The 13,610-nt window shown below is 41.3% G+C and overlaps 1 protein-coding gene across 3 annotated transcripts in view; it reads left to right on the top strand.

Annotated features, from left to right (window-relative positions):
- Positions 1 to 13,610, top strand: part of LOC121939649 (importin-13-like) — a 39,329-nt gene that overhangs the window by 9,845 nt on the left and 15,874 nt on the right. For all 3 annotated transcript variants that reach the window (XR_015776663.1, XM_042482652.2, XM_042482647.2), the window contains exons 4-13: positions 17 to 373; positions 1,520 to 1,773; positions 6,652 to 6,792; positions 7,650 to 7,791; positions 8,630 to 8,796; positions 9,075 to 9,195; positions 9,554 to 9,701; positions 9,869 to 10,050; positions 10,290 to 10,316; positions 12,095 to 12,229. Coding sequence is in view for 2 of the 3 variants with exons in the window: in XM_042482652.2 (XP_042338586.1) it covers positions 17 to 373; positions 1,520 to 1,773; positions 6,652 to 6,792; positions 7,650 to 7,791; positions 8,630 to 8,796; positions 9,075 to 9,195; positions 9,554 to 9,701; positions 9,869 to 10,050; positions 10,290 to 10,316; positions 12,095 to 12,229 (1,674 nt within the window). In the remaining variant the exon portion in view is untranslated. The remainder of the gene's footprint in view (positions 1 to 16; positions 374 to 1,519; positions 1,774 to 6,651; positions 6,793 to 7,649; positions 7,792 to 8,629; positions 8,797 to 9,074; positions 9,196 to 9,553; positions 9,702 to 9,868; positions 10,051 to 10,289; positions 10,317 to 12,094; positions 12,230 to 13,610) is intronic.

Genomic DNA, 13,610 nt, shown 5'->3' with positions numbered 1-13,610 from the left:
ATCTTATCTGTCACAGGTGCCAGAGATTCAGTACTTTGGTGCTAGTGCGCTTCACACCAAGATCTCTCGCTACTGGTCAGACATCCCCACAGACCAGTATGAGTCTCTGAAGACCCAGCTGTTCTCCCAGATTGCCTGCTTCTCCTCCGGCTCCAAGATGGTGCTCACCCGGCTATGTGTGGCTCTGGCCTCTTTGGCACTCAACACAATGCCTGAGGCCTGGCCCGGTGCAGTGGCAGAGATGGTGCGGGTGTTCCAGGAGGAGGGAGGAGGGGTGGACGGACGGGCACGCTGCCTGGCATTGCTGGAGCTGCTCACCGTCCTGCCTGAGGAGTTCCAGACCAGCCGTCTGCCGCAGTACAGAAAAGGACAGGTATGTCTGCAGGTACCACCGTCTCCCGCCTCTGCAGGTGATGATGGCCACCTGTCCATTTTATTTTATTTATTTTATTTGTTCCATTTAAGGTTTCAAACCTCAGTGTTTTGAGATATCACTCAAATGTGGTTGAGAATGCTTTGTAACAGTCTTAGAGCCTGTTTACACCCGGTATTAACATACTTTTCGGCAATGCAAACACAAGTGGAAAGCTGAGACTCGTCTCTGTTCACACCTGTGTCTGTCATACAACTCCCGATGAATACTTGTGATAAGATTTCATTACTATCTAGGGTGCACGATTATGGCCAAAATTATAATCATGATTTTTTTTTATTATATTGAAATCACAATTATCTATCATGATTATTCATTGTTTTTATGGACAAAATATTTTGTTACTGCACTTTCACTTGAATTTAGTACATCACTTATGGACACGTATCCGCAGCTGTATTTCTTTTTTTTATACAGTGGTCACAGTACTGCGATGCCCTTTGGTGTGGCTGTTATATGGATCTCAGATGTCTTGTGGTAGGACAAGGATGCGGATATAGAGACATTATCATAGAAACAGAATGACACTCTTCTAATTCTGCAGATTGTATTCCTCTTGGCCTTCATGCTTTCATCGTTCAGCAGATGATAGAGTTTTTATAAGTGGTTTAACAAATTAGTTGCGTTGCTTTGTGGAGACACTAGGGCTGTCCCGAATACCATTTTCTGGGTTCAAGAGCTTTGGCATTGATCAACACAAAATAATCAGAGCTTTTTCATGGACAAATTATTGTCGACCTACACACTACTCATAATAACCTGACAAACTCACTCTAATCTAACATTTATCAAACACTAATAGAGTTACAGCTGCTTGCATTTAACTGAGATGTCTGAGAAGTTTGTCTTTTTTGTCAGACAAAATTATGTTTTCAAATAAAAATAACTGAATATTTATTTATTTATTTATGTTACAAAAAGTAAGGTATCAACAAAGAAATATATTGCTGACAATGCTAAAAAAACAGGTATCCTTACAGCACCAGTACTGAAAAACTTAAAATTAGTTTGTTCATTAAGCTGAGAAATACATCACACATGAGCGATACAGTGGCAGCCTGACCCTCATTATCATCCTCCCTCAAGGTTCGGGGCGCCCTGGGCCGAGAGTGGGGGTCAGTGTGTCCCTTACTCCAGCAACTGCTGCGAAGGACGGACAGCCCCGGGGCGGTGAAAGCTCGCGTGCTGCGCTGCCTGTCATCCTGGGTGCTGTTGGATGTGCCCCTCAGCGAGAGTGAAGGCCTGGTGCAGGACTGCTTCAGCGCCCTGCCTGACCCAGAGCTCTTCGACACAGCGGTGGAGGCAATAGTCAACGCCATCTCACAGCCTGACTCCCAAAGGTGTGTACAAATGTGGGACAGTGTGCACTCACAACCCCAAAAAGGCATAAAAAATAATAATAATATGTATGGCATGAAAGCTTGTCATGGTTTTGACTGGAGAAATTACACTGGAGCAGAGTGGAGATAGAAGGGGGAATAGAGAAGAAGAGTGGAGGGAAAAAGATGCATTAGCCAAGTGCAGGAACCAGACAGGGTGGGCACTGGAAGGGCATCAGGGAGGGATGGAGGGAAGGAAGGAGGGAGGGATTGATACAGGGCAAGTTGACAGCCAGGGGGAGGAGAGCGGCATTTCTCGGTTGGCTGACGTTGCTATGGTTACAGAGCTGGGGAGAGATGTCATCATGCCCTGGTTGATTCAGACATGGCAGGCACCCATTACTCCTCCCCTAGAGAGAGAGAGAAAGAGGGAGAGAGAGAAAAAGAGAGAGAGAGGGCGTTGGTGATGGGATGATGCGAAGAGAAGAAAGGGTGTGAGGGGAAGGTGTGAAAGCGTGCGAGTATAAAAGACTTCATCCTCCATACCTCCGCACTGCCTCTCAGGCAAGAGGGGAAGGATCTGTGAACTAGCTGCTGACAAGTCTGGTTAAACGCGCTCACAATTTGCCGAGCAGATGGTCGGAAGAAAATTAATGGCTGTGGAGTCGCAGGTAGAACAAGCAGCAAGTGTTGCTGGGCTCCTGTAGGACACAGTACGTTAGTGAGACATGTAACTCTTTTGAATTTTCTAGTTGCTTTACATTTTTTAAAATACAGTTTTCTTTCTCTTGGTTTGTGCCGCTTAAAGAAGTATTCACTGCTGGAAAGATGACCTTTTCTTTATTTATTTATTTATTTATTTTAATATTTTCATTTTTATTAAAACAAAAAGGAAATCATCAGGCGGTCAGCTAAAACATGTTTCTGAAAACATTTGAAGTGAGAAATAGGCAACTCAGTAACAGAATCTTGGTTTATATTTCATCAGCGCAGTTAAACTGTTTGATCAGATTTCAGTCCGAGTTTGAGATACAGAGAAAGGGGTGGGTCTGTCTCATGGTCCACATCTCCATTCATTGTGTCCACAGTAGTGGCATGGGTGGCAGGCAGTACGAAAATTTGAAAGTGGCCCGAGAGCCAGCAAAACTCTGCCGGATGATGTGTTTTGCGTCAGTTTGCATCAGCTGGCAGAGTTTCGCTGTGGAGGAGAGATATTTAGGCGCTGGCTAGATGGAGGGAAGTTACCACAGTTCACTGACACATACTATCATATTGTTTTGATACAAAGCTGGTTAAAAAATGGGTAAAGTTTCCCTGTAACACTGATCACAGCCCTGCCCGTTTGCCGGTGTGTTTGTCAGTTCCTCCCTAAAGTCTCGACACTCTCATTAGTAGCGTCTCTTGAGACACATTGGCCTCTGCCTTAGTCAGAACGCTGTGTGATTTTTAGGTTTCTATTTGACTACATATATTGTGTGCGTGTTATGTCGGCGTTTGTTAGAGATGAGGAAAAGGAATCCTTTTTCCCCACCCTCTCTAAAAAGTAAAATCCCACCTTTTTCCCCCATCTGATTCTTTATTTATTCTATCTATTTTATCTTTTCTCCCACTCTGCCTCTGTTTCTTTGTGCTCTTCCTTTCCCCTTTCTCTTCCCTCACCATCAGCACTAAGCCCTCCTCCCTGTCTCTTGTTCTCTCCCTCTGTTTAAACACATTACAGTCAACTCATTTGGGGGGATGCTATTGGTCCAGCTGCATCCTGTTGCCAGGCAACCCATTTCCCCTGTCTCGGAGTGTTGCAGTAATTGCAGAGGGGATCAGAGGTGGGAGGAGGTGGTGGGGGGAGAGAATAAAGGAGGAGTCAGGAAGGAGGCAGAAAAGTGTATGACAGCAGGGCAGGGAGCAAAAGAGGAGAGGACAGCTAACTGTGAGTTAGAGGAGAGGAGACTGCAGCAGACGGTCTCAGAGGAGGAACCTCCAGAATGTCTTCGCTTATGAGGGAAAACGGGGAAGCACATTCGAATCCATCCTGCCCTTTTAATTGTATTACACACACACACACACACACACACACACACACACACACCAAGTCCTCTTTTCCGTAGCTAAGAGTGCATGACCTGCATTTGCAAAGCACCTTGTTAAAAATGAATGATCTTCTGAGTGCATGAGTGCATGAGTCTGCCATTCACATGTACACACACACACACACACAGTCACTCACTCAGAGTAAATTGCAGCTGGTCCCCGCGCTTCTGCTCTCTCTGAGTTACTCAGGCACCCGCGCACAGAGGATGTTGGCAAATACACACACAGGTACTGGCTTATTAGATGGAGGCCAGATTCATACACATCACATCTCAGCAGGGTGGAGCTCCCTACAGAGAGGGCTGAATCAGTGCAGGCTGCTGAGTTGGGGACTCAGCTTCATAACGCAAGACCATAGATCCGGCTCCTCGGATTATAAGGGATCCTGAGGGAAATTAGAATAATAAATGCTTCCAAGGAACGCGGTACAAGACGCATTTAGCCTGCAGAGCAGAGGATTCATATCAGCACCATTTTTACTGGCCATTATTTTGTTTGTCTGGCACTGTTCTGTAAGGGATTTCAGTAATACTAAAACAATTTAGTGATGAATTGTTTTTTGACAGAAGATTAATCGACAATTGTTTTATAATTATTGGTCATTTATAAAGCAAAAATACAAAACATTCTCCTCCAGTTTTTCAGTGCAAGGGTTTGTGACTTTTCTCTGCTGCTATAAAAGGTATAGCACCCAAAAATTAGACCAGACCTCACTTGAACCCACATAGTGTCTGCCCAATCCAAAAACCAGAATTTCCACTGTCTAAAAAACATATATATTTTATATATTAAAACATTTATTACAAGCTAAGGCTTGACAAGTTTTCTCACACCACATCTTCTCTTCCTTATGTTATTTTGAGAGTCTGTCGTCAGATCTGCGTCCCACACACGACAGAGAGTGCTGCACCCTACAGTGCAGCTCCGTCTTGGAGAGTGCACAGCTGTCCACAGCAATACAGGACGCAAATGATGATCACCGCTCTCTGCTGCATGTTGCGCACATTTCTTTCACTTCTGGGAAAGCAGTGACAAACACTGCCCACCAAGTTGCCTTGCAGCCCCTGCGTCTCTGTTTCTTTTGTTTTCCCTCCAGTCCAATGCAGCTCCTTGCCAACTGCCATTTATGCACAGAAAGCACATGTTTCATGCATCTCCTGTGTGGTGCACTGAGTTTGTGTACAGTGTATGCAAATCTCCTCCCAATTCAAATATCTTGTCCGTTTAAATTTAATTTTAAATCTCAATATTTTCATTAGTCATAATGGGTTTACTGCAAAACAGTGTTTATTAAATTAAAGACTATAAGGTGTGCACTAAAAAAAAAAAACACGCCCTCGAGGGAATTAGGAGAAATTACAGCCCAGCCTTGCTCAAACCCATAAGGTCATGTTGGGTCCAATCAGGTAAGGCAGAGAGTCAAAGCTTTATGTGATGCTACTTTGATATCTTAAGGATTTTAATTAGGTCTTTTATTTTACATTTTATTAATTAAAGTGTAAGCTGAAAAATTGTCATCTTTTCCCCCTCGAGTGTTTCCAAGTCACATGTATTTTATTTTATTTTTTTGCATGGCTGTTGTAAAGACAACCAGATTGCTTTTATGTTTTCTTCAGAACTTCTCAGAGTTACTGGGGTTGTTCCACCTTTCGCCAATTCTGCTTCTGAGGAGAGTTACTAAAGAAGTTGCACTAATACTCTTTTTGAACTGGGATAGATACCAATAGCTACCAGCGAAAACAAAAGTGCTATCCTCCTCCTGTTTCAGTGGTTGACGCACTTTCTTTGTGCTGCAAATCGAGCCTTTTTTTTTCCTGGGAGATCGGACCTGGTTGCATTTACTTCAGAATTAAAAGTAAAGTAAGAAACTTGTCTATTTTCATTTAAAACAATTAATTTAAAAAACAAGCAACAGACGGATTGATACTTGATTTTTAGTTACAGCTCCTCAGAGAAACTGCGAGTTACAGTTTTTCAGGTTGATTTTATTTATTTGTTTTTATTTTTTTCTCAAATGTTGGTGAAGTCACACAACCTTGCTGTGTCATTGATGAATATTCATTTACATGGACCCACGTCTTTATTGACATTCTCATGGAAGATGAAGCACCGCCTGCATACCACAAAACACCCCTGGGATTGACTCACACGTAATATGGTTTTCATTTATAGCATTCACACATGCACATAATCTCCTCCGTGACATTCAGGCGTGCACACGCGCTCGCCCTTCATCTCTAAATGTCACCCCTTCTCTGGCTGTCATTAAGGATGACAGGAGGATGTTGTCTGATGTTGTCACATGAGCAGATCGGAGCCTGCATTGTGGAGTGTATGTAAGCGTGTGTACCAATGTGTCTGTGTGGGTTTGTGTGTGTGTCAGCACATGTGTGTGTTTTAGCCGGAGTGAGGGAATTATGGATGGCTGAGACAGCAGGAAGAAGACAGAATAATAACTGACAGCAGCGCAGCTCTGAGCTGGAGCTTTGAATAGATTTTCTGGTTCCCTGCTAGATGTGTGGGTTTTTTTTAGGGTGGGTGTGCTGGATCAGAGGTTGGACTGACTTGGACTGAGATTTGATTTGAAATAAACACTTGTCTTGAGAAGGAGCAATAAATACATCAACCTAGCTGTGAGCGGTGTGAGTCAGTTATATATTCACCGGTGGAAGCTACCTGGCTGCGCATGCGATCTTCTTCTCACTTGTACAGCACTGTGTGCAATCTCTTTAAATCATTTTCTTTAAATGAATTTGGCTCTTCACTGTCCACTCTGGTGTTTCTTTGTGTCTGTGTGTCCATGTGTTGTAGATATGTGAACACTTTGCTGAAAATGGTCCCTCAAGTGCTGGCCCTCCAGGAGCAGCTCCGAGAGGCTGTTCAGAATGGAGACATGGAGACCTGCCACGGTATCTGCCGTATCGCCGTTACACTGGGAGAAAACCACTCTAGGTGTGTGATTTAATACTACAGTTATCTATGCCAAAATCACCTCCGTACACAACTTAATAATTCTTGGGATGGTATTTAAACATTTTTAATTCGATAATGTTGAAAGAAACACATTTTATCAGTTTTCGACAATCCAGTAACAAAATACAAATAAGTTCCAGTTTCTAAAGGGACACTTCACTCAAAAATCAAAAACACATACTTTTTTTTTCTTACCTGTAGTGCTGTTTATCAATCTAGATAGTTTTGTTGTGAGTTGCCAAGTGTTTAAGATATTGTCCGTAGAGATATCTGCCTTCTTTCCAATATACTAGTAACACGCGACTTGTGGTGAAAAATAGTAAATGGATTTTCTTGAGTAACCAGGTCACGATTTCTAGAAGGAGACATTGCTGTTGAGTTTTTAATGTATATTTTTAGCGCTTTGAACAATACAAGCCGAGTGGACTTTTAATTCCATTATATTGAGAGAAGGCAGACATCTCTACAGCTGATATCTCCTACACTGCAACTCACACCAAAACAATCTAAACTGATAAATAGCACTACAGGTAAGAGGAAAAATATGTATTTTTAATTTTGGGGTTAACTGTCCCAGTAAAGTAATCCCAAGAAAATAGCCAACTATAGGTAAGAAACTGGTTTCATAACAATTATTTGAGTGAAACAAGGCATGCAATATTGTTTCTCACGTCTCGCTGTGCAGTCTTTACTCCTGCTATGTCTGCTTTTCATGTGTTGCCGTGTTGACTGATTGAATGACACAGACGGTGAAAGGTGCTGGTTTACCTGTATACCAACTGCTGCCAAACGACACTTTGTCTTTTTCTCTCCCCTCCACCTGCCTCTCTCTGTAGGACTCTTTTGGAGCAGGTGGATCACTGGCAGAGCTTCCTGGCTTTAGTCAACATGATCATGTTTTGTACAGGCATCCCCGGCCACTACCCGGTCAATGAGACCACCAGCTCGCTCACACTCACCTTCTGGTACACACTACAAGTAAGGAATGTTAAATCTGATCCTATCCCCTAATATTAAAGTGATGTTGTTGTTGTTGTTGTAGATTTACAAATAAAAGGTACTGTATATTTTTCTTTTGGCATGATTTACTCATTTTTTCCTCTTGCTATGTCTTTACTAAGCACATAAAACCACTCTGCAAAATAAGCTTTGCACACTGTAGTCTTGCAAGGCTCGAGAGGCACATGCTTGAAACAGAGACCGTATAAAAACATCTCTCCCTGCACATTCTGATTGAATTGATGTGCTTCTCATGGGGATCTCTCTGGTCTTTGCCTGCAGTTTTCAAATAATAAAATATGACAGCCTGTATGAAAATAGTTCCTCTTCGTCTTCTACCTTATACAGCTGAAGTAAGAGCAAACAAACAATGTATAGTTAGATTCAGGAGCATGTTTATTCATTCTGTTTAAACTTGGTATTTCTGCACAGTTATAAATATTGATTAGGCTATATTTCCTCTATTATTTGTATTGCACTATTTGTAAAATCGGATTCCAGTGGTGGTTGCATGTCTCTGACTCGTGATCCATACATTTCCAGTAACTACAGAGTATTGGAAAGTCCAAAAGTAAATTTTTTTGCAAAAAAGATAAATGTACTAATTTCCAAAATTCACAACATGATTTGACTTAACAAAATATTTTGCTACGATCCATTTTGGTTGGTTTAATGATACAATACAATGATACATTTATGATAAATTTATGTGTCTCTTAATAGCCTGTGTGAGTCATAACAGATTTGTTTGGTCTGTAAAGTGCAGTAACAATGATTTTACAACTTTACAACTTTTTTTTTTCTCCTTACCCATCAGGATGAAATAATGTCGTTTGAGTCGGATAAGCAGGCCGTGTATCTGCAGGTCTACAGGCCGGTATATTTCCAGCTGGTGGATGTTCTGCTGCACAAAGCCCAGTTTCCCTCGGACCAGGAGTACGCATCCTGGTCCTCAGATGAGAAGGAGCAATTCAGGATCTACAGGTGTGTATGTGTACATCTGTATGCACGGCTGTGTCTGTGTATTGCACAAGCCTATTTCTGCTTCGTACTGTTGTGTGCAAGTGTTTCAGTGACAGTCTAAGTGTTTCAGAAATTACTTGCTGACAGCATGATTGGTCAGCAGATGAGCGTGTTTTGCTCTAATAGACTCTCACTGGACTGGCAGCTGAGAGGGCAAAACCTGTCTGGCAGAGATTAACAGATAGTACATCAAGGTTGCGTGCTCCTAAAATGTCTGTTTGTGCATGTCTGTCCTTCAGGGTGGATATCTCAGACACGCTCATGTACGTCTATGAGATGCTGGGAGCAGAGCTGCTGAGTAACCTGTATGATAAACTAGGGAGACTGTTGACTAATGCAGAGCAGCCCACATCATGGCAGGTGGGTGAGACAAACAGACGAGCAAAGAGAAAATGTGAACTATTTTCTGTTTCTTTGAGTGTTGCACAGAAGTTGGTGCTAAAAATGTGTCATATACCAGTTTTTTAAGACCAGTACTTATTCTGTTTTTCACATTATAATGTATGTATTGCATTTCAATTTAAAATAAAGAAAAACATAAGAATAGTAAAGCTAAATGTATATTTACAGGATTTGTACTATTTTTCATGTTGATTTTGGGTTATTTTCAGCTTTACATTGCATTTTTTTTAAACTTTTAAGTTTTATGTCATTGTTAAAAGTTCATGTTTATCATCTGGTGCTCAGAAAACACACTGATGTTATTCTCCTCATCCAGCACACAGAAGCCTTGCTGTATGGCTTCCAGTCCATAGCAGAGACGATAGATGTGAATTACTCTGACGTCATCCCCGGCCTGATAGGACTCATCCCCAGAATCAGCATCAACAACGTCCAACTAGCAGACACAGTGATGTTCACTATAGGTGAGTGTCATCACTGGATTAAAAAAAAAGATCTCAGCACACATCATAACAGCTCAAATAAATATAGTGAAGTCTGAAGACAAACCAGGTATAAACAGGGGATGTTTCAGTCCAGTAACACTTACATTGTTTCGCACTCAGTGTCTGAACTGTTTATCTCCCACTAGGTGCTCTGGCTGAATGGTTGGCAGATCACCCAGTCATGCTCAGCAGTGTCTTGCCCTTGGTGCTTCAGGCTTTGGGGAACCCAGATCTCTCTGTTTCTTCTGTCTCTACACTCAAGAAAATTTGTCGGGAGTGCAAATATGACCTGCCACCCTACGCAACCAACATAGTAGCTGTCTCTCAGGTACATCTATACCTCGCTACTGTATTTTTTTTCACCTAGTTCCTCAAGTATGAGAGCCAATAAAAATCAATTTAAATATACTTTTAACACCCAAGGCTTTGAAGATGTCTGTAATGTTCCTTCTTTCCAGAAATAATATTTACTCTTTGAAATCACTTCAATTGTAGTACTTTATTTTAGGTTTTGTTGTGCAATCAAAGGAATAGAACCATCACTCTGATTTTCTCTTCTCTCTCAAGGAGGTGCTCATAAAGCAGATCCACAAGGTCAGTGTGCGCTCTTTCTCTTCACTTTCCGTTTTGTGTGAGCACTCAAGTGACATTTAAACAGGAAACGCTGTAAAAGAGTTGCGTAACATGTTTTTAGACTAGACTAAAGCAGACGGGTTATGTGTTGTGAAAAATGACTTTAAAGGGATAGTTTGGATTGAGGTTATATGAGGTATTTATCCATATTCAGTGTATTACTTAAAATATTATCAATAGTAGATGGTGGTCAGCATGCTTCAGTTTGGAGAAGCAGCCAGGAGTATCATCATAGAAGCTAAGCAATGTACTGCTGTGCGTGTTATTTAAACCGCCTAAAAAAAAAATCAATATCAGTTTAAGTGCACTTTATATTTAGAATATTTTAACCAACTTACCTTACCGTCAGACAGAGATTTACAACAGGGAACTGAAGCTATTATGTTTTTTTTTTTTTTTTTAAAGACAAAAACAGTCATTTCACAGACTGTGGGAGTTGCTGGTCAATTGCTGCTTTGATCAATTAGTTTGTTTGTGTTTTTGTGTAACTTGGTGTTTTACTTCATATAAAGGATGATAGTTTCGTTTAATTTGTTTTGAGCCCCACACCCTTTACCAGAAAGCAACTGGTTAAATTTGGGTGGCCACCAATTCGCTTACTCACCGGGGAAATCTGGGGGGACACCATAAGGTGGACATCATATTTTCATGGCAACGCTGTTTGGTTGGACGGTGTTACTAGCAGTAATTGCTGAATGAGCAGCACCACTAGCTAGCAGCAAAATAAACTTATAAACCAATGACTGTTTTTAAAGATTCATATTAATGTGTTAATCTCTAAATAACGCGTTTTGTTTTTAATAACGTCAATCACTGACCGACATTTCTGTCTTTAAGAGGCTCTACCGGGCTGAGTTTTAAAGGTAGAGTGATGATACTGGTATTAATGAATCTATAAGACCTGAGGAATCCAGAACCAACAAAATCATGTTAGCTTCGGGTGGCTAAAAAATGCTCCAAAGTTAGGCTAAATGTTGGTGATGGAAAAATGGCAATGCCGTTTAACAGGGGTCCCTTTGACCTCTGACCTCCAGATATCTCAATGAAAATGGGTTCTATTGGTACCCATGAGTCTCTCCTTTACAGACACGCCGACTTTATGCTTGTCCCATGCAGTTTTTCACTGCCATTTGATTCCTAATCAAAACAAGAATTATGGTAATAATTGCTTTACCTTTTTAATATAGACTTCATAACTGTTTTGTAATACACAATAATGGAATTGAAAACTTTAGAAAAAATATTCTTAGTTTTTAACAGTCAAGATTTCTAGTTCGGATTCATTAAAGTCACTCAAGAACACAAACAAACTAACCAACAGAGGCAGCAGCAGACCTGCAAATCCTGTGTTTTGTGAGGTAAAATTACTGTTGTTGTCAGAGTCTGGTGGCTTTGAAGACCATAGATAGATGTAATAGTTTCAGTTCCTCTTCAGAAAGGGCTTTCTGACAGCAAGGTAAAGGTGTGAAAATATTGTAAATGTAGGGTACACTTAAACTGATAATGTTTTTTTTAGGTGGCTTCATTATTTCATGCTGCTGTCCCTGTCCACAGCACATTGCTTAGATTTTGAGGTGTTACTCCTGTCTGCCTCTCCAGACTGAGGACATACAGACTGTCATGTACTGTATTTAATACACTGACTATGGTTAAGTACCTTATACAACCCTGCTTGAAAAAATCTGAACCATCCTTTTGAGCTAAAGCTAAAGCTAAAGCTTGGATCGTTTCTCTTGCAGACGAGTCAGTGTATGTGGCTGATGCAGGCTCTCGGCTTCCTGCTCTCGGCTCTCCCTGTGGAGGACATCTTAAGAAACCTTCACTCTCTCATCACCCCCTACATTCAGCAACTGGAGAAGCTAGCAGATGAGACGGTGCGTTCACAGACCCACATGTAACAGCACACAAACACACACAAACACAGAGCAGGCACAGCTGGACTCTGGCCAATAGGAACAGGCCTTGTTTCTGTGTGGTGTCACTGCAGTGGAACATTTCTCTGCGGGACCAGATTGGATTTGACCCTGCACCATGGGCTAGTGACTCACATGGAAGTAGCAGAGACACACTTTCTCTCAATCATGCAAACATGCACACACACACAACAGCGAGAGAATGCCTACACAGATTTACAGTAGGTCAGGCTTTTACACGTGCATGCACACAGTCATGCAAAAGACCCTGATTAAATGTCAGGTCCAATGGAGCCTGAATTTTTAGACTGTCACACTGAATGCTACAAATATGGAGCTCATGTTATCTAAAAATACTCAGTTTGATATCAGCTTTATGTGGATCAAAGTAAAATTTCTCCTGATTCGTTGTTCTGCATTCACTGAAGACTTTGGGTGGGGTGAATAGAGATGTCAGGTTAGATGAAGCTTATCTCTGTCTCTGTCCCTGTCTCACTCCCCACCCTTCACACAACACACACACACACGCAGTCACACACTGTCTCATCCATCGTCCCCGACTTCCTCCGTCTCTTATTGTTTCCCGTCTAGCTTTTTGATGTATCGCCATTATATCAGACTATGAAATCAGGTGATGTGTCTGGAGCTGGACAAACAGTGGCACCTAGTGGGGAGACCTTCAGGTTACATGACGTCAGGGGTGAATGACCGTGAGGTCTGACAGGGCCGACAGTAAAAAGTGACGTCGCTCTGATTTGACAGAGAGAGCATCAGCTTGGTGAGGGGAGGTCGATGTTAATGGAGGGAGGTGGCTGTAAGAGTCCTCTTCATAGTCTTTTAGTTCTGTTACATCACCATGGAGACAGAGCAATGATAAAACACGGCTAATGAAACTTAATTAGTGATTTTACCTGGGTTAGCTGTGTGTTGAATGAGGAATCTCTATGCAGAATCGTGTAAAAGTGAAAATAACATCATCTTAACAGACCTTTTTTTTGAACAAAAAACTTGGGATTATTCATTTTTCATGAATATTTAACTAGTATCAGTAAATAAAGTAATGCTTTAAAACATACTACATATACATATATATTTTCATTTTTGTAATCGTGATTCAAAATAACCTTAATTTCTGAAGTATCTCCCCAAAACAGAATCTGAAAAACCTCCAGAGATGAAAATTCTGTATCATAATCAACACGATGCATTATAAGCTCATTATATCATTAGAAAATAAAATCAGAAGAGCACTATTTCCCAGTTTAAACTGTTAAACTGTCTCCTATTCATTTTCTGGTGACATTCTGATCCACCGTCCAGTAGGTAGATATTTAAAAAAAAA

This window comes from Plectropomus leopardus, chromosome 5 (genome assembly GCF_026936395.1).
Source record: "Plectropomus leopardus strain MGB_pleo_1.0 chromosome 5, ASM2693639v1, whole genome shotgun sequence".
NCBI classification, from domain to species: domain Eukaryota; kingdom Metazoa; phylum Chordata; class Actinopteri; order Perciformes; family Serranidae; genus Plectropomus; species Plectropomus leopardus.
Note: the sequence above shows the minus strand (reverse complement) of the source record. Positions and strands in the feature narration are given on the sequence as shown.